At 36.1% G+C, this 22,586-nt stretch overlaps 2 protein-coding genes across 5 annotated transcripts in view; both read left to right on the top strand.

The window, feature by feature from the left end:
- The window catches only part of CRHBP (corticotropin releasing hormone binding protein), a 34,879-nt gene extending 33,595 nt beyond the window's left edge, over positions 1 to 1,284 (top strand). The window contains exon 7 of the mRNA XM_072950707.1: positions 872 to 1,284. Within this exon, the coding sequence (XP_072806808.1) occupies positions 872 to 912 (41 nt within the window). The 3' untranslated portion in view covers positions 913 to 1,284. The remainder of the gene's footprint in view (positions 1 to 871) is intronic.
- Positions 1,285 to 11,626: 10,342 nt separating this feature from the next.
- Positions 11,627 to 22,586, top strand: part of AGGF1 (angiogenic factor with G-patch and FHA domains 1) — a 48,548-nt gene continuing 37,588 nt past the window's right edge. For 3 of the 4 annotated variants that reach the window (XM_072958475.1, XM_072958474.1, XM_072958473.1), the window contains exons 1-5: positions 11,645 to 12,189; positions 14,600 to 14,702; positions 15,713 to 15,915; positions 16,735 to 16,899; positions 19,064 to 19,252. In XM_072958475.1, the coding sequence (XP_072814576.1) occupies positions 11,998 to 12,189; positions 14,600 to 14,702; positions 15,713 to 15,915; positions 16,735 to 16,899; positions 19,064 to 19,252 (852 nt within the window). In that variant the 5' untranslated portion in view covers positions 11,645 to 11,997. Of the gene's footprint in view, positions 12,190 to 14,599; positions 14,703 to 15,712; positions 15,916 to 16,734; positions 16,900 to 19,063; positions 19,253 to 22,586 lie in introns of all 4 variants that reach the window. The other variant, XM_006197595.4, reaches the window with a different exon arrangement.

Here is a 22,586-nt window from a genome sequence, read left to right as displayed (position 1 = left end):
CCAGTAATGAAAAAACTGCATAGATATGTATGATCAGCCCTTAATAAATAGTCTCCCAGAAAACTTTAACAGTTAAAATTTTTAAAACTAAGTTATTGCCAACTGAAAAAGAATTGTTAAACTCATTGATGAAATCATAATGCAATTCAGTGAGGAAACAATCCAACTGTCAAATAACTTTCCCCAAGAAAATACCCACTGCACAAAGAAAGGCATATCCGTGCTTATCTTACAGCTTAGTGGAAAGTTAAGCTGTAATAGAAATGGATGAGCTGTCTCCAGTTTTAAGAGTTATACTTAACTACAGGTGAATAGCAATATAACACTTTCTCACCAGCGTGGGAAAGAGATCGGCTTGCTTGCCAAGTAGAATGGACAGGTTTATTGTTAGTGGTTGAAAAGGACTCGACGCTGTGGAATAAACCCTAGGTGTGCTGCATTCACAAATCTTAGCCACTTGTTTGTTTACACCTTTATCCCATTTAGCTTCACTCCTTGAAACAGGAAAATTCAACCTTTAATAAATTGCTACAATTGACATCTTACTCAGTATTATGCATATCAGAAAATGATTCCAGTCTGTATGTTTTGCCACAAAATATGTATACATTTAGCATTGACAAAATATAAAGAGGGTTCCTGAGCCTCTTAATTGAGGAGAGCAGGATGAGCAACAAAGGGGGCATGGGCTGAGACTAGAGTGCAGTTATTGGATGTTCTTACAATATTGTTGATACTCTGACACTCATCTGCTAATCCCCCACTCATTTTACAAATAATACAGCTGTTTATTTGTAAGAGAACATTCATTATTACAATCCTGTGGATGCTGATTTAGGTAATTATTTACATCTTCTTTTAAACCATGCAGTTGAGCTCCAAGGACAGAGGAAAATTTGCAGCAGAGCCTGAAACTGAGCAGAAAACGTTTTTATCCATATGAAACAACAGGAGATAAGCAGGGGAGAGAAGTCAGAGTGTGTGACACTGAGTAACAACTAGTCCACTGACGGAATGCAGATGGTGCAGTTTGATGGTGAGATCCATGCCTTATCCACAGCTACAGGCCTTCACTGTCACTGCCTGGGCACCTAAACACTTCAGCCCAGTTGGAGTCCCCACAATGAAGAAGTTTACCATCTTCTTCCCCAAAATTGGTGGCCAGGCAATCTTGTCCCTGAATTAAGTCTTCCATGCATCCTTGCAGCTTGCTAGCCATTGTCCCACTTAATGGGCATGTTGCTAAGCACACTGGCTCTAGTGATGAGCTATATATTTCATCTATTAAATGACAACACATCCATATATTTCCTGATGAATGCATAATACCAGACATCTACAGTACAAGACCTCCTGCTTGTTTTTGATAAATTTACACCTAAAACTATTTAGAAGCCAGAGCACAAAGTGGGTGGTTGATTTAAGTAGAAGACAGGACTTTGTTCTACCATCGGAGACCCTCAGCTTGGTTTGGGTGTGGAGCTTTAGCTCCCTTCCAAAGCATCTCCTACAGGTGACTGGGTGACCTTCTCATTCTGGTCCTCTGTTTTGTGGTTGTCAGTGTCTCATCAGCAGCCACTGAGCACTTCCTCTGTCTTCCCACAGCACTGTTTCTTCTTTTTCTGTGTCTATCATTCTGCCTCTGGGTTAAATTTGGCTGCTTACATGTGTACCTCTACCTCTACTAAGATTAAGTCTCTGACAGTAGAGATGTTGTTACACATATTTAAATATCAGGACGTAGCAATGATCCGTGCATGTAGTAGAAAGATAATAAGCATTTGCTGAGTGGTTTTTGGGTGAGCAATGGCAGCTGAACTAAGTATTAATTTTCAGATTCCTATAGTACCAGCTCCTTGTTCTTTTCATTTCTTTCTTTAAAGTTTTATTAGCTAATAAAAGTTAATTTAAAAACCTAGTAAGTATACTCAAGTAAAAATAAAAAGGCAGGGGGTTGAGGTATAGCTCAGTGGTAGAGTGCATGCTCAGCATGCATGAGGTCCTGGGTTCAATCCCCAGCACCTCCATTTAAAAAAAAAAAAGAAAATTACATTATCTTTCAACCATATATAACACCCTTATATATGATGGTGTTTATCTGGCCAGGCTATTTTTTAAACATATGTAAACATATATAGAAATAGGATCATACTACAGTGTAAAAATTTTTTTTATCTTACTGAGTTATAGTCAGTTTACAATGTTGTGTCAATTTCTGATGTAGAGCACAATTTTCAGTCATACATGAATATACATGTACTCGTTTTCACATTCTTTTTCACAGTGAGCTACCAGAAGATCTTGTATGTATTTCCCTGTGCTATACAGTATATACATACAATTTATCTAAAAACCTAAAAAGTGATTTTTTTAACTAAAAGTATGTAGTCCATATGCACTGAAAGACAATCAATATATCCATATATTATCCCATTTTGACAGCTGCGGAGTATTTCATGGTGTGGATATACTTTGTATTTCTGTATACATTACTTCCTAATTTTTATCTTTACAAAGCCAGCTAAGATCTTGTTTCTTGGCCTCTGCTGTCTTCTCAGCTTCAGGCCAATGCATCAGAGGAACCCACAACATCCTGTGTGGTTGCAGCAACCCTTTACTCCACTATGACCAGGGAGAATTGCCTGGTGGCTCGTTGCACAGGACCTTTTTTGGATCCTCAACAAAATTGTGTGGAATACAATTAAAGAAAACTATACTTACTAAATCTGCTTCATTCTTTTGAAACATAGATGAAAATGTATCTGAGAATATATTAGAAGCTTCAAAGTGACCAAGCACATCCTATGACATTTTGTACTGGAGTAGAATTCATTGTCTATAGAAGTGTCTTGGTGTCTTCAAACTCCATGTTAATTGTAAAGAAACACTAAACAGTAAACACCAGTAAAGAAACATTCATGAACTTGAAATCAGTCCCAACGAGTAGGATAAAAATGAAGATAACTTTGTTATGTGGGAATTCCTTAGAATACTCAGACATGTTCATGGTTTCATACTAGCTTTTCTCTACTTTTTTTCAGTCCTCTTTGAAAGTGATCATCAGTTAACCTGCGTAGCATTTTACATAGAAAACCATAAAGCACTTTCTAAAAACCTTATTTTGAGTCATTGGCTTATGAAACAAGCTCTGCTGGTTTTCCTCACTGCTGGCAGGCAGCCAGGCCGGGGTGGAGCTGGTGATGGTTTTATCATCAAGCAGCCATTCCCTATAGTGGTAACCACCATCCCCTTCCCTGGTATGGAAAAACCTGCCCTGTAGAGACAGTTTAGGGTGAGAAGATGAGGACTATGGCAGTCACATGCTGAGATGGGCACATCATGATCTCTTCCTATCTGTTAACCTGATCAGAGCACAGCCTCACATCACACTGAACATGGCTTGCCCCAGGCCTCTTGGATTATGATATCCAGTTATCAAGAGTCCAGTAAGACTAGGTCACACTAAACCAAATAAAAGAAATAGCGAAAGGTAAAATGTAATTGAAAATGTTTAGGAAATAACACAAAGCGTTTAGTAAAGCTGTAGAGATCATTGACTCATAATTTATGGATTAAATTCTATAGGCAGATAATATATTAAAGAAAAAGCACTGGATCTATGATTACCTTGTGTTTCTGACATTTTTGTAGAACTTGAGATCAGACATGAGCGCTCCATTGATCCAGTGCTATGTGCTGCCACTTAATTAAGACTAAATGAAATGAAAAGTCTTCTAGAAAATGCTATGATTCATCTACCCCTGATGGAATTAGAATTCTGGAAATATGTTGCCAATTTCTTTGCCATTAGAGAGGATTGAATTGTATAAAATCAGTGCATTGTCTTTTATTTGTGACTCAGGTCTAAGATTTCTCTTGGTAAGTGAACAAAATCTTTATATAACTATTGGTCTGGTATCTGGTGTTTAAAATAGTAAACAAAAAGTGTTGATGTTTTACAATTCCTTGTTGAGAGAAGCCCAGAAAGTGCAATGTCATCATTTCATCGTTTCTTGATGCAAACCCATCACAATTCCTATACTAATGTTTAAGTGCACTGCTGTTTAACTCCCTAGCACTGTAGTATAATTGAATTTGTTGACATATTTTCAGACCATATTGGAACCTAGAACATTCTATGAGTAACAGGAGTCACTATTTTATCTGAAGATACTCTCTATTGAAGGGAGCTTGACAGTGCATCAGCTCTGGGTCAAAACCACAGTCTGTCACTTACTAGCTGAATGATCTTAGGCAGATTACTTAACTTCCCCAAGCCTCAGTTTCGTCATGTGTAAAATGGGGATGATAATAGTATTGGCCTCAAATGGCTTTTAACTTTTTAATTGAATTAACTGTAGATTCACAAGAAGTTGCAAGAATAGGACTGTGAGGTCTCATGTACCACTCACCTCACTTACCTAATGGGGACATCGTATGTAAATAATGCATTATCAAAACCAGGAAATTGATTGGCATGATACAATTAACTAGACAGTCTTACTCAAATTTCACTAGTTTTTATATGCATTTTTTTCTTATTAGTACTTTGTGTATAATTCTATGGTATTTTATCATATGTACAGATTTGTATAATCACCACTATAATCAAGATACATATGTGGATCAAATAAAATTATAAAGTGCTTAGCACAAGAGGTAGCATATAAAAGGAACTAACTAAATGTTATTATTAGATGAAATAAGATGATCTTGCTGATTCAATGCTTTTTCATTTGGTGAGGTAATTGGTTGGTTGACAGAAATAGTATTTTAGAAGCTAGAAGCAAGGCACTTTGTATTAATCATATTAACATTTTTTTCCTATATTTTATAATGCTTTGACATCTTCGGGTCTTGCAGACCTGGGGAGGGGCTGCTCCTCCTAGGGTTAATTAGCTCCTAGCGATAGTAAACAACTTGCCTGTGAGATTGTCTTCAGTATGCAAACCATACCCCGATATACCTCTTTTCATTGAGTTCCTGAAATAATTTTCCATCCATCCCTCCCCCACGCTCCACCCCCGACACCTATTCCTTGGCTATAAATCCCCCCTTGTTCTTGTATTTAGAGTTGAGTCCAATCTCCTTACCCTATTGCAGTAGTCTTGGCAGCTACACCTACGGAAATAGTCCCAAATAAAGTCTTCTTACAAGTGTCAGAATAATTTTTCTTTAACCCCAGGCTCAGTCTATTACAGACAACACTAATGTGCACTTTCCAGAATTAAGGGAGTCTTGTCAGGGTCTTTTTGATTGCCTAGGGTGAACAATGAGGGGGCCAAATGAAAGGGTACCCAATTTCTCCTAGTATTTCTTTGCCATTCCTTAGATGAAGAAGAGAAGGAAGCACATTCTTAGATGCAGTAAAATTGGTACCTGGAAAAACTTCATCAAAGAGTTACAATAATGACCATAATATCCCAGTAATCATTTCACTTATGCAACAAATTTAAATGAGGCTCCTAAGATGGGGCTATACTTTTCAGATAACTGACCTTGCCCCCCAGAGCCCTTTGCTTTTCTGATGGCAGTACTTAGCACACTATGTCCCCATCATGTCTTGACTTAGCCTGGGATCCTCCAGGGCAGGGGTGGGGTGGGATTAGGAGTAGCTCATAGGATCTGGATGATCAGAACCTACAGGCAATATTTTGTCTCCTTGGATATGCAACACCTGCCAGAAGTTAGTTCTTGCCTCTTGAAATATCAATGCTTTCATTGCCACCTTCTGGTCAAAATGTGTTTTATGTTATTTCTGCAAGTCATTTGGTTTCAGTAAAAAGGATTTGACAGAAGTTAAGTCCCTCTCAGATCAGCAGTCTTACTTTCCCAGTAGCAATCAACATGGATAGAATATTATATAACTCTTGAAAAATTTTCCAAGGGTATGCATGCATGTATATGTCTGTTTATATCACATACACACGAACACTATTCTGAATTTGTAGAGGTATAAAGGCAGATAATTATAACTTAAAACTTAAAATTCTACAGTTATTAGATTGTCTCTTTTTTTTTTCAGTTTACCAGGTGCTTTCATATTTGGTCATTCTATTAATTTGAGAAGCAAGTAGGAATGGAATGATTTTTTATAGTAGTCTCATAAGAAGACATGGAATTATTGATTCCTTAAATTTCCTTACAGATGTTTGTCCAATTAATCTTTTTAACATTTCTAGAATGATTCCATATATACTTTTTTATTAGCAAGCCTACTTATGTATTTAAAATATAATTCTCTTTATAAAAGTGACATATACATTTTATGAAAACATATTTTGGATGGAAAAAATGTGAATAATCAGCTAACAAATCCATATACATTAATGCCTCATGGACCACTTTTAATTGATGATGGTGCTAACTTGGGGTGAATAGATGGTGTGAGGTTAAGAATGCTGTCTCTGGAAGCAGATTGTCTGAATTTGAATCTTGGCTCTGACTCTTACTGGCTGCACTATCTTTAAGGAAGTTACTTAATCTCTGGGCTATAATTGCCTTATCTGTAAGATGGAGGAGATGTCCCTAATAGTACATATCTTGCAGGACTGTGATGAGAATTTTTAGTTAAACTAGCTAATATCTGCACAGTGCTTAAAACAGTGCCTAGCAGATAAATGAATGATCTTTGTAGAGTAATTAGAACAGTCTGGTACACAGCAAGCACTATATAAGTATTTTTAAGTGAAACAATAATAGAAAATAATAATTACTATCCACTGCAAACTTACCATGTACCAGGTTCTAAATTTAGCACTTTACACATATCATTGCTTTTTATACGATGAAGGTGAAGGAGTGTAAGAATTTCAGCTGGGTGTGGAGAAGATAGGCTTGCCTGGTTTCCTTTGGCTTCCTTCCTTTATCATTACCCCGATTTTAGTGTTACACCCACCATTTTTTTCCAGGGTCTCCAGGGAAAGGAAATAAGTAATGGTCAATTGACCAAAAGTAATATAGACCAATAAATCAGGACTACTGAAATGCTATGGCTCCCCAGATATTCTTGTGTGACATCAAACAGTAGGATCAGTTAGTAGAGAGTCTGCTACCCACCGGATTCAACATAAATTATGACCAGTGGAGTGTTCATTAAATATAGAATTGATGATATTTTAAAAGAAATTGGGTATAAGTCAGGTTTTAATTAATTGATAGGATTCCTCTGTTGTGGAATACAGGTTTCTCCCACTCTCTGAAAGTAGAGTGTGCCTATGAATGCTTTCATAAGTAGAAATCATGTAAAGTGAAGAAGCAATCACCATTCATTTATATGGAAAAATGTTTGAGTGATCCCAGATGCAATAAATAACCTGCCAAATCATACCAAATCATACATAAAACCTTAAATAACAAAAACCTATAGTAAAAGCAGGAGTGATATGATAAATACACAGGCTAGATGAAGTAGAAATAATGTATACACAGCAGAGTTTCACTTATCAGAATAGGGAAGACAGCAAGCCCACCGGAAGGCTGAGAGGTAGGGATGATGGTGTGTTAGGCTGAGTCATGGGAGGTTGGGGTGGTGGGAGGTACAGAAGAGGTAGGAGAGCGAGGAGGAGGGTCACATACTAACATCCCATCATCTAAATCCATCAGGGCAGGCAGGTCACTAACGTCTACACCTTCTGTGTCTGCCTGCCTTGATGTTGAGTTTTGTGGTCTGCAGTGGTTCATGCGGCTGACGTGAAAGATTTGAAATATGATAGTATGCATGACTGCTTGGCCTCCTGCATTTTCCTATCATACAATTCTTTGTAGGCACTCAAAACACCCTGCAAACCTGCCCTAAACCAACGTGCCCTTTCAGAATTAAAGTCGTGCTTTTCTGCAGTCATCACAGCACTGTCATTCGTAGCAAAAGCCCACACGAGTGCTTCACAGTTGGTTCCTGGATGACTCTTCACCGGTCAGGTTTTGGTCATGGAATGCCAAAACCTCTTCAACATCAGTTTTGTCAACTTCCACAAACAGAACCTCCTTAACTAAAGTCACTTTTGCTGTATTTATTGTTCTTGGTTCAAAGTCTTTAAAATCCTTCACTGTGACGGGACAGTTTCCTCTAAATGCCACAATAAAACAAGAGTGCCTGGAAATAACTTAGAAAGAATGCCCAAGAATTTTTTTCAAAAAAAGTATTAAAACTCTATGACAGTACAAAAACGAATGAATAGTGGAGCCAAAAAAAAAAAAGAATGTATGTGGATATCTTAATGTAGTTAAGTTTTATGTTAATTCTTCCCAAATAAATCTATACATTCAATGGGATCTTAATAAAAATTCCATTGGATTGTTTAAGGAAATCAACAAACCCATTCTAAAATTTATATGGAAAAATAGAGGTTTATGAATAAGTCAATTTTCAAAAATAAAAGCAGAGTGAGAACTTGCCCCACCAGATATGACGATACACTATGAAACCAAAGTGATGAATATAGAAATGTTCTGGCTAGTAGACAAACAGAAGAAAGCAGAGAGCTCGGACAGAGACCCAGATACGGGAACTTGATAGATGCTAAATGTCTGTGGGAAAAATACATCTGAATCCCTCCAGTTAAAGTAGAGAACTAAATGTGAAGGTTAAAATTACAACATTATAAAAGAAAATATGACAGGGGTGGGGAAAGGCTTCACGAATAAGGTTCAAAAGCCCAAATCATAAAACATATAAAATAAAATGAACGTAAATAAAATAAAGACTGATTTGACTCCATAAAAAGGATTAAGGATTTCTGTTCAATGAAAGACACCATAAATGAATTTAACAGATATGTGACAGACTGGGAGAAGACATCTGCAGTATCTAAAACTGATAAAAGATTACTATCTAGATTATAGACAGAACTGCAAAAGAATAGGAAAGAAATAAGAAAAAACTATACATAGGAAGTTCACAAAAGGGAAAGTCTAAATAGCCATTTCAACAAGTATATTAAATTCTCTGATAATCAAGAGAATTGCAAATTAAAACAACGATGAAATACCTCATCATGTTCATAGTGAAAAGTACTACAGGGACTAATATTAGGTATTGGAGAGTATGTGGAGGACACAGAACTCCTTGTCCACAGTTGGTGAGGTGGCAAAGTTGTCCAGCCATTTTGAAGAGCAATCTAGCAGAACATGGTGAAATTAAATGTTTGCCCTATGAACCAGAGATCACATGTCTTGCTAGATATATCTCAGAGAAATGAATGCACAGGTCAAAAAAGTGGTATAACAAGGTTTTTCATTTTGGCAATAATTGTGTTAATACAGAATTGGAGAAAAGTTAGATGTTGACAACTAGGGTAATGGATAAATAAAATGTGATATACATGTACCTTGGAATACAATGTAGCACTTTGATGTATATATAGCAGTGTATACGAATTTTTAAAACATCTTTAGTGTGCAAAAAATAAACAGCATAAGATTTAAAACCAAATACTATTTATGTAAAAGAAATATGCAGGAAACATACTTGATAAGCATAGCTTTATATTTAAGGACATATATTAGACATGTGAGTGTAGGTGCTCATAGTGACAGAAAGGAGGTAGTGGAGATACAGAGCAATGCTAAAACCAAAACCAAAATCAAAATGACAAAAAAGAGAACCAAAACCAGAAAAAGAGCCACCCGTGGGCTGATATTGATAATGTGTTGTGAACTAAGGAGTATGATTACAATCCAAGGTACCAAATAATAACTAAGAAAAACATTACAAAACAAAGTCAAATTGTGAAGGATATCAAGTAGTATGCTTTCCTAGGTCACTGGACCTGCCTACTATACTAAATGTCTTTTGATCTGAAACGTAGATGTAGCAAAGACTATTTACCTACTCAACATGGATTATCTCTTTCTTCCATATTTATAGAACCCTTTATTATTAGAGAGAATAATGTGTCCAGCTTAGATAGCACACATACATACACAATTCCCAGCCCCACTTGCAGCAAGAGTTGGGTATTGAAATACAAACAGAAGTCACTGGGTGGGGCTTTGGGAAAGTTTTCTTGTCCCTTACCATATTGTACCATGAGTTGACCTAGAAGCTGGAAATAAGCTCTGTGAATAGCAGAGCAGGAAGATGGAGCCTGGGTCTCTAAAGATCTGGTAGAGCCACCATACCAGTTCCAGACAGCCCATCTCTTTAGTGTAGCAGAATAACCTCCTAATTTGTTTAATAAGCCACTGTAGAAGACTAAGTTCTGTTACTAGCATCTTAATGCAATGCCTATCTGACATACAAGGCTTTTCATTTTCTCAAAAAAACTGTCATTTTTCTTCTAGACTAATGGTCATAAGTAAGCTATATAGACTTGTAGCATGAGGTCAGAATTTAGTATTAAATGGATTACCTTTAAGAGAAATCAAAGAAACATTGCTTCAAGTAACAGCTAATAACCTTATTGATTCATCCTATAATTAATGGTTAAACCTCGAAATTTCTCCTCTGTAAAATGAGCTAGGAAGTGCCCTCTACCTTAAAGTTACCTTACGGTGTTTATGGGATTCCTTAACTCCCAAAGGTGGAGAAAGTGGAAACTATAGCTTTTATTTGAAAAGATTTGGATAAATTCTTGATTAGAGTCATAATGCATAGGTAAGTCAGTTTTTTTGTTTGTTTGTTTTTGGCAGTACTTGTCTATTCCACGTTGGGGAGAACATACTGAATTCTCTCATTATATATCCTTTCATGGCTAGACGATCACTGTCTCCTTGACTATAGGGTGCTTTGTGGAACGGTTCTGAAAGCCTAGGGAATAATGTGTGCAGAACATAGAAAGAGCAGGTCTCCGCTGGAGAGCTCACTGAACTAGTACGGGGTGCACGGGACAAAAAGCGCACAGAGCGGCTACTGAACTAGGCCATCAAACAGCATTCTCCCGTTCAAAAAATATTTAAGGACAACTGCTCTGTGGTAGGCGCTGTGCTGGGCCCTGGGAAAGACCAGCAAGGCAGCCGCCGACCTCTGTAGGTCTCAGGCCCAGCATTCCGAGCTCAGGCTCTAATTCTAAATGACCTTGGCTAAGGAAGGAAGTGTGTTCCAAGAAACCCTCCTCAGTTTAAAGGCTGGTGAACAAATGCCAGTTACCCGTAGACGAAACATCAAATAGGTCTACTGAAACAGAGAATCTTTTTCTCCTGCTTCCATAGAATCTTGCTGCTTATTTTCCCTCCAGGGATGCTCCTCTCTGCAAGTCAGAGTAACTTTCTTTCTTTTCCTGGGTGTCTAAACTCACGGAATCGGCAGAATTACTAAGTAAGCAGAAGACCAGAACACTACGTTCCAGCCCTGGTTTAGCATTAATTCTATAAATCTTGGCAAATCATTTCTTGGAGATTCATGGTTCTCATCTGTAAAACGAGGAGCTTGGAAGTGAACTCTATGCAAAAAGTTTGCAAACGGTTTGAAAGTGAGCAAAAGTAAAAAGCTTGAGACCAGAAAGCGCGCAGAAGACTCCTCTCCTTATTTCTCCCAGGCTACTGGAGGCGCTTTCACACATGCTCGGCACGGTCTCAAGCACCGCCCCCAGCCTCCAGCAGCTGGCCGGGGAGGTGCGCGTGTGCGTCGTGCGGCCCTTCCCGCTTCCCGTCGCTTCCTTTTCCGTCTCGGCCCCGCCCACCGCCGGTGCCATCGTTTCCGGTTCAGCCTAGAGACGCCGGATCCTTCTAGCTTCTGCTGCTCTGGGCCGCGTATTTCTCCAACGTTTCTGCGGCTCATTCAGTCGCTGGGGCAGGTAGTTACCAATAAAGTTTTGCTGTTTTAAAGCCGGGGGTTTTGAGCTGTTCTGATTTTCTGTCCCCTTGCTCGCTGCCTGCAGTCCTTTTCGGCTACAGGTAACAAGCTTCAGGGCGTCATGGCCAGAGGCCGCCGCGGCCGGTCGGATTTGAGGCCGTCTTTCGTGGCTTGCGCGCTCCCGTGGGCCCTGGGCCCGCCGGCGTCCGCCTCAGTCTGAGTACAGACCCTCCGCGCCCACGGGCCGCCTTGCACCGGACGCCATGGCCTCCGAGGCTCCGTCGCCACCTCCCTCCCCCGAGCCTGAACTGGCCCAATTGAGGCGGAAAGTGGAGAAGTTGGAACGCGAGCTGCGGAGCTGCAAGCGGCAAGTGAGGGAGATCGAGAAGCTGCTGCACCACACAGAGCGGCTGTACCAGAGCGCCGAGAGCAACAACCAGGAGCTCCGCACCCAGGTGCGCCTTCCGTCTCCAGCCCCAGGCAAAAGTCTCTGATAACCTCGGGCCCAGAGCTACTTTACTGGGTACCTGAAATAATTAAAAGTTCAGTACGATTGTTGTTCCAAATACATTTGGAACAGACCTAGAAGTCGGGTACTCGGTTTAGATAAGTGCGTGAGCTGCAGTTACTGCCGGCTTGTAGTACTTTAGTCTTCATTCTCACTCACTTGCAAAGTTCCGTTGGCAGTACGCACACTTACAATATTTTTTCTAGGTATCTTTTGAGTTTGTTAAAGCGCTGAATTTCAGTCAGTCCCATTTATCACTCACTAGATGTGTAAACCGATACTGAGCCTTAGTTGCCCATAAGATGAGTTTGCTAGGACCACACTGGTGAAGGTTAAATCAAATTAAATGTGGACAGACTTTTACAAGCTGTTGGACGCTCCATATGTATAAGGTTGTTCTGGGCATTTATCTTGAGTTGTCTGGTGGAAGTAAGGAGTTAGAGACACTAAACAGCTAACTCCGTTTTCATAACATACAGTAAGGACAAATCTTTACACTTAGATTTTTAAAAACTTTTAAAAAGCAAAATATTTTTTCCAGCTTGATGTTTTTGGGCAGTTGTAATCTTTCCAGACAAGTTATTTCCACATAATTATTAATTTCAATTAAGCTGTTGTCTATCCTTTGAAATATATTAGTATATATCCTAAAACCACATATGTAAGCTGAGCATTGAAGCATCATCAAACTTTATTATGCTTTGTTATCAAATAATCAATGAAAATAACTGCTGAGTTTCTGTGCCCCTTGTATAGAGTTATTAACATTATGACAGTATAGAAAATGTGTGTGTGTTTTTCCACAACTATTTCTTGAGCATGTACAGTGCATAATGACTGTGCTAGGAGACTCCAAATACCATGGGGAAAGGAGAGCAAACTATGATAGCCTTAAAAAAAAACCTCTTTTATGATTTTAAATTGTTAAAATATTGCTTACTATAAAGATCTTAAAAGAAAATGTTTTTGCTAATCTTTGAAGAGCAAGCATTTTGGTTATTAGTATTAATTTGATAGTAGTTTAGTATGAAAAACTGAGATGCATAGAAAGCCTTGAGTCTACTGATGGTAGTAAAACTCTGTACTGTCTTCCTTGTCATCCTCCCCTGGTGGTGGGTGGAGTTTGGTTGTTAACTGCCACCCCTAATGACTAAGTAGTATTTTATCTGGAGCAGTAAAAATTTGACTTGAGAACTGAGAGTGATCTAGTGGGAAAATACCATATGTACAGGCTTTGGAGTCAAAAAAAAAAAAACCTTGTGCAAGTTACTTTATCTCTTTAAATTTCTGATATGTAAGTTGGAGATTTGTAAGGTGGTTTTAAGAATGAGATGTTATCCAAAGAACCAATACAGTGCCTAGCATGTGGCAGATATTAAATAAATGATCTTATTTATGGTAGTAGTGGTAGTAGCCAGAGCCAGGACAAGGGCAAGGCAATCAGTAGCCTAGGGTGAAAAGTTTAAGGGGGCATCGTTTTCAGGTACAGAGCCTATATTTACATGAAATTGTGAGTTCCTTCTTAAATTTGTACCCTTAGGTGTCTTGCTTATTTTACTGTAGTTCCAGCCCTGGTAGTAGCAGCAGATCTGATAGTTCTGTGAAGTGCATAGGTAATCCGTATATAATCAGTCTTACCACCTTTCTCTTTTAAGCTTTATGTACTGTTAAAGAAATATTTAAAAGTTTGTTTCTTAGTTAATTTTGTGCTTATGATAGATTTCATCTCACTCTGAGATTCTGTCTGGCTCAGGTGTTGATGAGGCTGCTCTTCATCTGTTTATAGATATTTTCCTGCCCTATTGCTCTGGCCTTGGCATTCACTGAGGCACAGGGAAGACCGGTGCCCCTTATGAGGCAGTCATCTCTATTTCCTTCTGCTGCAGTTATTTAGTTATTAGATTGTTATTTCAAGAAAAAATACATTAATGAGTGGCATTGTTTAAGTGAATGGGTACTTCTAGGTGGAGAACACTGAATTACACTAGGTAATCAACAGTTTAATTTTTCTTAGGGAGAACTGCTGCCTGAATAAAATATTGGTATAAAGACACCCCTATTTGTTAGAAATTAAGGATCCCATTCACAAAGTCCTACTAATTTAGTCATTCTTACTTCTGGAGGGGAATTTTGAGGTTTAGCAAGAGCATGTAAGAATAAAACCGTCTCCTTCTGCAAATGTAAAAAGTGAAAGCCAGTTACAGCGTTTTGAGCTTTTCCGAAAAGGAAACTAGCTGCTATTGATACTTCTTCAAATTTTTACTAAGAAAAATAATTACTATGATTTCAGAGGAATGGTGTGTATATTGTTAGATTGTTGTATGGTTTAATTTTCCTAAGGCCTTATTTTCTTTCAGGTAGAAGAGCTCAGTAAAATACTCCATTGTGGAAGAAACGAGGATAGTAAAAAATCTGATGTAGAAGTACAGACAGAGAACCACCCTCCTTGGTCAAGCTCAGGTATTCAGCTTATAGTGAAGATAACCCTAATATTCTTACATTCAAATCATGCTAACCTGGAGTTCCCTTTAGATTTAAAATATACATACTTCTTGATAAATAGGAGATCTGTTGCAGTGCTGACTTTTCTCCGTATGATTTGGCATTTTCAGATAATCTGCTGTTTTAGTGGAAAAGTAGAAATGTATTGTCATTCCTATAAATACGTAATAATGTTAACATGCTTTCTGTGTCACATTCAGTGAATAATTTTTGCTGTGCTGTAAGCCACCTACTCTAATCTGGCCTTGCTTGTGACCAGGAGCATGTGTTTTCTTGTTGATGCATTCCACGTAGCATCTCTTCAGTGTCAGTCTCTTAGGCCCTTGTAAAAGTGATGAGCCTACAACCATGGCCTCATCAGTGCCCTTATGTTGTGAGGCAAAATAACTGAGCAGCTGAGTTTTAATTAATAAGGATCACAAAGAATGATCTTTCCCATTAAATTTTTCCTTTTATTCAGTATGCAGTTTAGCTAAACTGCTAAATAAAGCAATAGTATTAACATTTCATATCTGTATGATACTATGTTTTTTAAAAAAGTCAGCATCATAAGAGAAATTTGTCAGAAAAATCAAGCTTTGATGTCCACTGTCATTTGATGTTTAGCAATACTAAGGTGTATGGTTAGAAGTTGTTAAGAGTTGCTATTTTTTTTAATTTTTTGGACAGAACACAGGCTATCTACTTGTTTTGTTTCTTTACTCTTGCTGTGGAAAATCCAAATCTCATTACCCTTTTTTTCTTTTTAGCTTGATAGCTAGGGTACTGAAGGTGATATTAGAATCAGAGAGAAATACTTCTGCAGATGTACTTGCACCATCCATTTTAATCTATTCAAATGTGTGTAATTATAAAAATATGATTTGTTTGCAATGTGTTGTTTTGTATTCAGTGCCAATGTTTTGGAATTAAGTCCTTTTTATATACAGTATTCTAATGTGATATCACTTCATTTCTTTTTGCTGCAGATTATTATTATCAGACATACTATAAAGATGTTACTCTTTCAAATAAAGTGTCTGAATTCTCAGTTCAGGAAGATCAGGATATCGAAGCTTCTACTTTTAATTCTGAAGGCCAGTCACACATAGAAAATGATGCTTATGCTGGTACTGATGTAACAGAAAATGTTAAATGTGGGCAAGAGGACCATTTTGCCTCAGATTCACAGGTAATAGAATGCTTAACTTGAAACTGTTGATACTCAAGAACCTGTCCTTTGCTATTATTATGTAGAAAAATAGACAATTCTTTGGTTCATCACAACATGTATAAGGGTTGTATACATTCTGTGTGTAATTATGCAGTGAATAACACAGTTTTTGAGAAACAAAAATTAGAACTTGTTTTTATGTGTAACTGTTTTCCTACTCTGTTGTGTTCCAAAAATGTATGATATACATAAACTTAAAGAAAATTTGTCAGTATGTTTTGACTTAAACAAAAAATTTAAGCAACAACCACAATACTACGTTCACACCAGTTGTTTTTTTTTTAATGCTTCCTTTATGTCAGATATCTTGTCACTGTTCAAACTTCCCAGAAGGTTTTATAAATTTGTTTCTACAGTTTGTTTGAATCAGGATACCAGTAAGCTTCATACAGTGTAACTGCTTGATGTGTTGTATATCTCATATAATTTATGGCCTTCTCTATCTCTTTTCTAAAATTTTTTCCTCTTGAACCAGTAATTATTGAAGAATCCAGATCATTTGTCTTAAAGACTATTTCAGTCTGTATTTCGTGGATTGCTTCCCTATGGTATCAGGCATTTATTTTTGATATAATGGTCACTCACTCAATTTTAGTGTCTTCAAAACTGGGTCAGAATCAGTGGATCAGATTGTAATTGGTAGCCATCCCCTTCCATTGCAGAAATTGAGGTCTTATTATTCAGTCTCTTTTAGGTCTGTTTAGTGTTTCAAATTCTTTTAACTTCTGTTGACACGAGGAAGTTTTTGTCTATTTGACATCATTTTGTCTTATCTAGGAGCCAGCATCTGCATTAGCAACAGAAGATACATCCTTAGAAGGTTCTTCATTAGCTGAAAGTTTGAGAGCTGCAGCAGAAGCTGCTGTATCACAGACTGGATTTAGTTATGATGAGAATACTGGATTGTATTTTGATCACAGCACTGGATTTTATTATGATTCTGTAAGTATCTCAGACCTATTAATATGTATGATTGTATTCTTAGCTGCTTGAATACCAAATATTAAAACCTGAATTAAGAAAAGCAGGAAGCTGCATTTAAAAATTATGTTTGATTCAAAACTATTTGATAAAGGTAAAGATTTATAAAATAGCTTGTGGAACTGCACTTTTGGATTTTTAATTAAATAAGTTCATTGTGTTATTATAGATAAATATTTTAGAGAGGCCTAATAATCTTTTATATGTAAAGTAACATAAAAATGTTAAAGTATTTATTAATAAAAGCAATTAACTACATCTTGTAAATTGTTTAAGAACCTAAACATTTTTTCATAGAATTTATAAGGAAGTAACACTGTTAATTCCAGGCTTGGGGTAAGATTTTTAAAAAATTGTCTCGAATACTTATGTCTTTATGAATCCATTTAAGGCCACAGACAGTCTTTTTCTTGAATTCACAATAGCATGTTTATTATTAGTCACTGTTTTACTTTTTGTGGCTTTTAAACATTTCACTCTTTAAAGATCAATCTGTTAACAGTAAGAAGTAGGAAGTTAGTATGGAATCAGAAATGTAATGGACTGCTGACTAGGACAGAACCAGAAAATAAAGTTCTTTATTCATCATATAGTGTTATGGCTGTTGAAGGTCTGGTACTTAATTGGATTTTTTCAGGTTTTGATGACAAAGATGATGGAACTTAGATACCACATACGTCTATCTCAGTGGTCTAGGCGTGTGATCTGGTCCTCAGGAATTAAAGAATGTAGTGCCCCAAAGTGGAGCAAATATCCACCATTCCAGTTATTGAAACTATTGTTAACTAACCTAGCAAATATAATGATAATGGTAAATATCTTAGTTAGATAAGGAATTTCATTAGCTTGTCAGTTTGCATTTGGGATAGTGCTTTGTAAATACTTTGTTAAGAGGTAATACTATTTCATAGGAGTATGCTAATTGACAATGCTAATTAATACCCAGAAATTTAATGGTTAAACTCTCCTTTTTATAACTGTCCTCAATGAAGTAGGGACTTCTCATTGCTTTGCCATTTTTATTGTCCTAGTTTTCACTTTATTTTAATTAAATAAAAAATTTGTTAAATATTTGAAAATGTCTATATTTTGGACTGAAAGACGTAACATTAAAAAGATTTGGGTTGTAAAAATTCTGTTATCCTTGGAAATAAAGATTAGAAAGCTTCCATTCAGTTTTTCAGTTAAGGGAAAGATAGAATTCTTAATATTTTTCTAAAGGATCTACAAAATAGATTAAAGACAATAAATTGCAGTAGTATCAACAGTCAGAAAAATAAATTATTCTTTTTCAGGAAGTTTCAGTTGCTTAATCTCAGTATATTGTAAGATGTTTCCAGATCTGATCTGTATGGATTACGATGTGAATAAGATATAGACTGTTCAGTTAAATCTTGGTTATAGAGTACTGACCAGTATCTAATAAATGCAGATGAATGCTTAATTTTATTTTTCTAGTTTTTATCCATAATTTACCAAAATTCTATTTTGCATAGCTGCTTTACTTGTAAGTCTTACTTAGTTACTTAGTGTAGAACTAATTAAATAGTGAAGACAGTTTTTTTATTTCTTTATATAGTATGTTATGTTGTATTATTTATGAGCTTAATTTTCAAATTTTTCTTCAGGGCTTTGAGTCATGAATGTTAAAAGGCAAATCTTTGTTTCATGACATTAACAGTTTAGGGATTTACACTGGCAAACGATTATCATGTAATCATATGGAGAATGAGTCTGAAATTGCTTTTATATGGTCAGCTTTTTTTGATGCATGCCTTGTTTTTCATAACTTCTAAAAGATTTCTTGTTGAACCATATGAAGCTACTGTTTCTTTAAGTAAAAAAATGGTCAAATATTGGCAGTTTCATGAGATTTAATTTAGTATTTAAGTGTATTCATTTTTCACACTAAGAAAATTAGAACAGGTATTGAATGGTAAAATGTTTTGGAAAATTACAAACATTTTTCATTCTGTTTTCTTTATTATCTTCAGAAGATACTGGAGTTCTTAAAAGAAACATGTACTATGTATTTCTGAATATATTTGGTATTTTGTTAAGTTTAATTTTCTACTTTTATTTCATCTTACATCAATAGAACTTACTGTTTTCTTGATTTTGAAAGGAAAATCAACTATATTATGATCCTTCCACGGGAATTTATTACTACTGTGATGTAGAAAGTGGTCGATACCAATTTCATTCTCGAGTAGATTTGCAGCCTTATCAGAGTTCTGGAACAAAACAAAACAAAGATAAAAAACTGAAGAAGAAAAGAAAGGATCCTGATTCTTCTACAGCAAATGAGGAGAAGGTAATGTCTTCATAATTTTTAAAATGTACATAATAGTGATACTATAATTAAGCCAAAATTTTTCAAGAAACTGAAAAATCATTTAGTAACTCTGTATTTCAAGCATCCTCATTACAATAAGATACCAGAACCTATGAGGCAGTAAGCTTTCACATGGGGCATACGTGGACTTTTCACAAATTCTCAGTCACTAGAAATAGAAAAAATTTCTTAAAGATAGATTTAGGGCAAGATAAAATACTCTTGTGTTAAAGAATTTGGAAGAAGAACATTCAGACCCTCAATTGATAAGTTAATTTCAGTGCACAATTCACAGTAAAAGAAGAACATAGTTTGTTAGTAGATGTAGGTGAAAGTTCAACTTTTTTAGTTATGTTGAGCAGTATCTTGCAGATGTTGGCAAACATTAAAAAAATCCATTGCTAGCAAATATAGGGTACATGCATATTTATAAAGAGTGTAAATTGATACCTTTTGGGAAAATAGATTGTATGAATACCATAAAAGTGTTCATATTATTTAATTGGAAAATCTTGTTTCTAGTAATTAATTTTTTTAAAAAATCCAAAGAAAAATTCCTTTGTATAATTATATAGCAATATTTATAAGAACAGAAGAAAATTAAGGGTTCAGATGGCTGACAGTTATTGACTAAGAGGATGAAAGTACATTTAAACTTCCAGTTACAAAATAAATGAGTCACAGGGATGAAATGTACAGTGTGGTGACTATAGTGAATAATAACATAATATCTTGGTGTAGAAACAGATGGTAACTAGACTTGACATTGTGATCATTTTGTAATGTATAGAAATATCAAACCACTATATTGTGCACCAGGAACTAACATAGTGTTATAGGTCAGTGATAACTTCAAAAACAAAGAAACTCATAGAAAAAGATACCAGATTTGTGGTTACTCTAGCTGGGGGTGGTGGGGAGGGGTAATTGGATGAAGGTAGTCAAAAGGTACAAACTTCCAGTTATAGGATAAATAAGTACTAGGAATGTAGTATACAACATGATAAACGTAATGAATACTGCTGTATGCTATATATGGAAGTTATTTAGAGAGTAAATCTTAGAGTTCTTGTCACGGAAAATTTTTTCTCTTTATTTTATTTTTTATCATTATGAGATGATGGATATTCACTAAACTAGTTGAGGTAGTCATTTTTGATGTATGTCAAATCATTGTGCTGTACACCTTAAGCTTCTACAGTGCTATATGTCAGTTACTTATATCTTAATAAAAATGGAAGGAAAAAAGAAAATGATAGTACATTTAATTAAAAAAGCATCATTTAGGCCTTAAAATTGTAGTCTTTATAAATACTGAGGGGAACTCTTTAAATGCTTATGATACAATGTTAAATTTAAAGAAGGAAAATAAAATTTTATCAAGGCTTTTATTTCTGCTCCTTAAACAGAATAAGGTTGGTGGTTTATAGGTAGGAAAGGAGGCTTATTTACTATATTGGCATTTCGTGAAGTTTGGCAACTATTAAATACTTAACTTTTAATTTTTTTTGAAGTATAGTTATGTGCAATATTACATTAGTTTTAGGTGTACTACTTAGTGATTTGACTTTTATATGTGTTATGAAATGATCACCATGGTAGGTATAGTAACCATCGTGTAGCCACATAAAAAGTTATTACAGTATTACTGACCATATTCCTTATGCTGTATGTTACATTCCCACGGCTAATTTATTTTATAACTGAAGATTTGTACCTCCTAATCCCTTTTATCTCTTTTGCCTCCACCTCCAACTCCCTCCCTCTGGCAACCATGCATTTGTTCTCTGAGTTTGTTTTCCTTTTGTTTTTTTGATTGCATATGCAGGTGAGTTCATTAGGTATTTGTCTTTCTCTGTCTGACTTATTTCACTTAGCATAATACCCTCTAGGGTCATCCTTGTTGTTGCAGATGGTAAGATTTCATTTTTAATAGCTGAGTAATATTCCATTGTGTGTATATGTGTGTGTGTGTGTGTGTGTGTCTTTCTTTCTAGTGTAGGATCTCCCACGATGGGGAGCCCCACTGGGGGTTCAGATTCATTGCTCCTTGGGAAGGACCTCTGTCACTGTGATATTCTTTCCATTTTTTTTATTTTTTAACAGGTTTTGATATTACTAATTAAGTAATCCAAAAACTTTATTGGCCTACAGCCTGATTAGAATATGCCAGATGAGAATCAGTATTGCATAGAAAGTTGTACACAATTTTTTGCATAGGAAACTTTACCTCTGTACCATAAACATTTTATCCATCTGAAAAAATTTTCTGCATCCACACTGTTAATACAGAACGCTTGATAATCTTGTCTTTTTTTAACCACCAGAGCACAGTTCACAGTGTGGAAGGGAGTACCCAGGGGTGTGGGTCTCTATGCCTCCTACCCATCTCATGTAGTTCCTTCTTTATGTCTTTAGTTTGGGAAATCTTTTCTGCTAATGTTCAGGTTATTCTCATAGATAGTTGCTGTGTGAGTAGTTGTAATTTTGGTTTGTTTATGGGAGGAGGTGGGTTCAGGGTCTTTCTACTTTGCCATCTTGGCTACCTCCCCTATTCTTGAAGTTTTATCTCAATTCTCTATTTGATTTGTTTTTATTTCTCTATTATTTTCACTGACAATACCTGGGCATTGAAGAGTATGTAACTAAAATACTAAAGGTGATTTTTTGCTTTAAAACCTGTTTTAATGACTCATATCTGTTACCAGTGGTTGAACTGTTAGAAAGGATACATTATGGAACTATTTTTCTCTAACAAAGAAAAGAACATATTGAGGTCCTCAAATGACTGTTCCTGACAAGCTAGAGAATGAAATTTGAAAGCATTCTGTGAGATTTTGGTCCAGCTTAGCTCCTATAATTGTTCATCTTTACCATCCTTCTTCAAAAATATGTTAAATTCAGGACAGGGACTTAAGAAAATACCTGATGGAATTTTGAGAAGTCCCTAAGGATTCTCAGACGTAGCTGTGAAACGTGGGCAGCGACTGGTTAGGACATCCTTATCTTTTTCTTTAGTTTTAAGATATTTTTGAGCCTTACTTTTTAGAAGCATAGAATATGTGGAAGAAAGGAGGTAGGGTGAGGAGATTGGAATAAGTAACTTGAAATATGTGTATATACCTAAATGCCTACATGTAGGCCCTAGGCCTTTCTTATATTTTAATGAATATTTATCTAATGTTCTAGACTGACAGATAGTTTTTAAAAAGTAACACCTCTTGCAATTTCACTTATTTTTCCTCTGCATGTGTTGTTCTGTAGGTAGTAATAATAAAATATACAAGATTGGAAACTGCTTTTTTTAAAAGGT

The sequence above is a fragment of the Vicugna pacos genome, chromosome 3, assembly GCF_048564905.1.
Source record: "Vicugna pacos chromosome 3, VicPac4, whole genome shotgun sequence".
In the NCBI taxonomy this organism is placed as follows: Eukaryota; Metazoa; Chordata; class Mammalia; order Artiodactyla; family Camelidae; genus Vicugna; species Vicugna pacos.
Note: the sequence above shows the minus strand (reverse complement) of the source record. Positions and strands in the feature narration are given on the sequence as shown.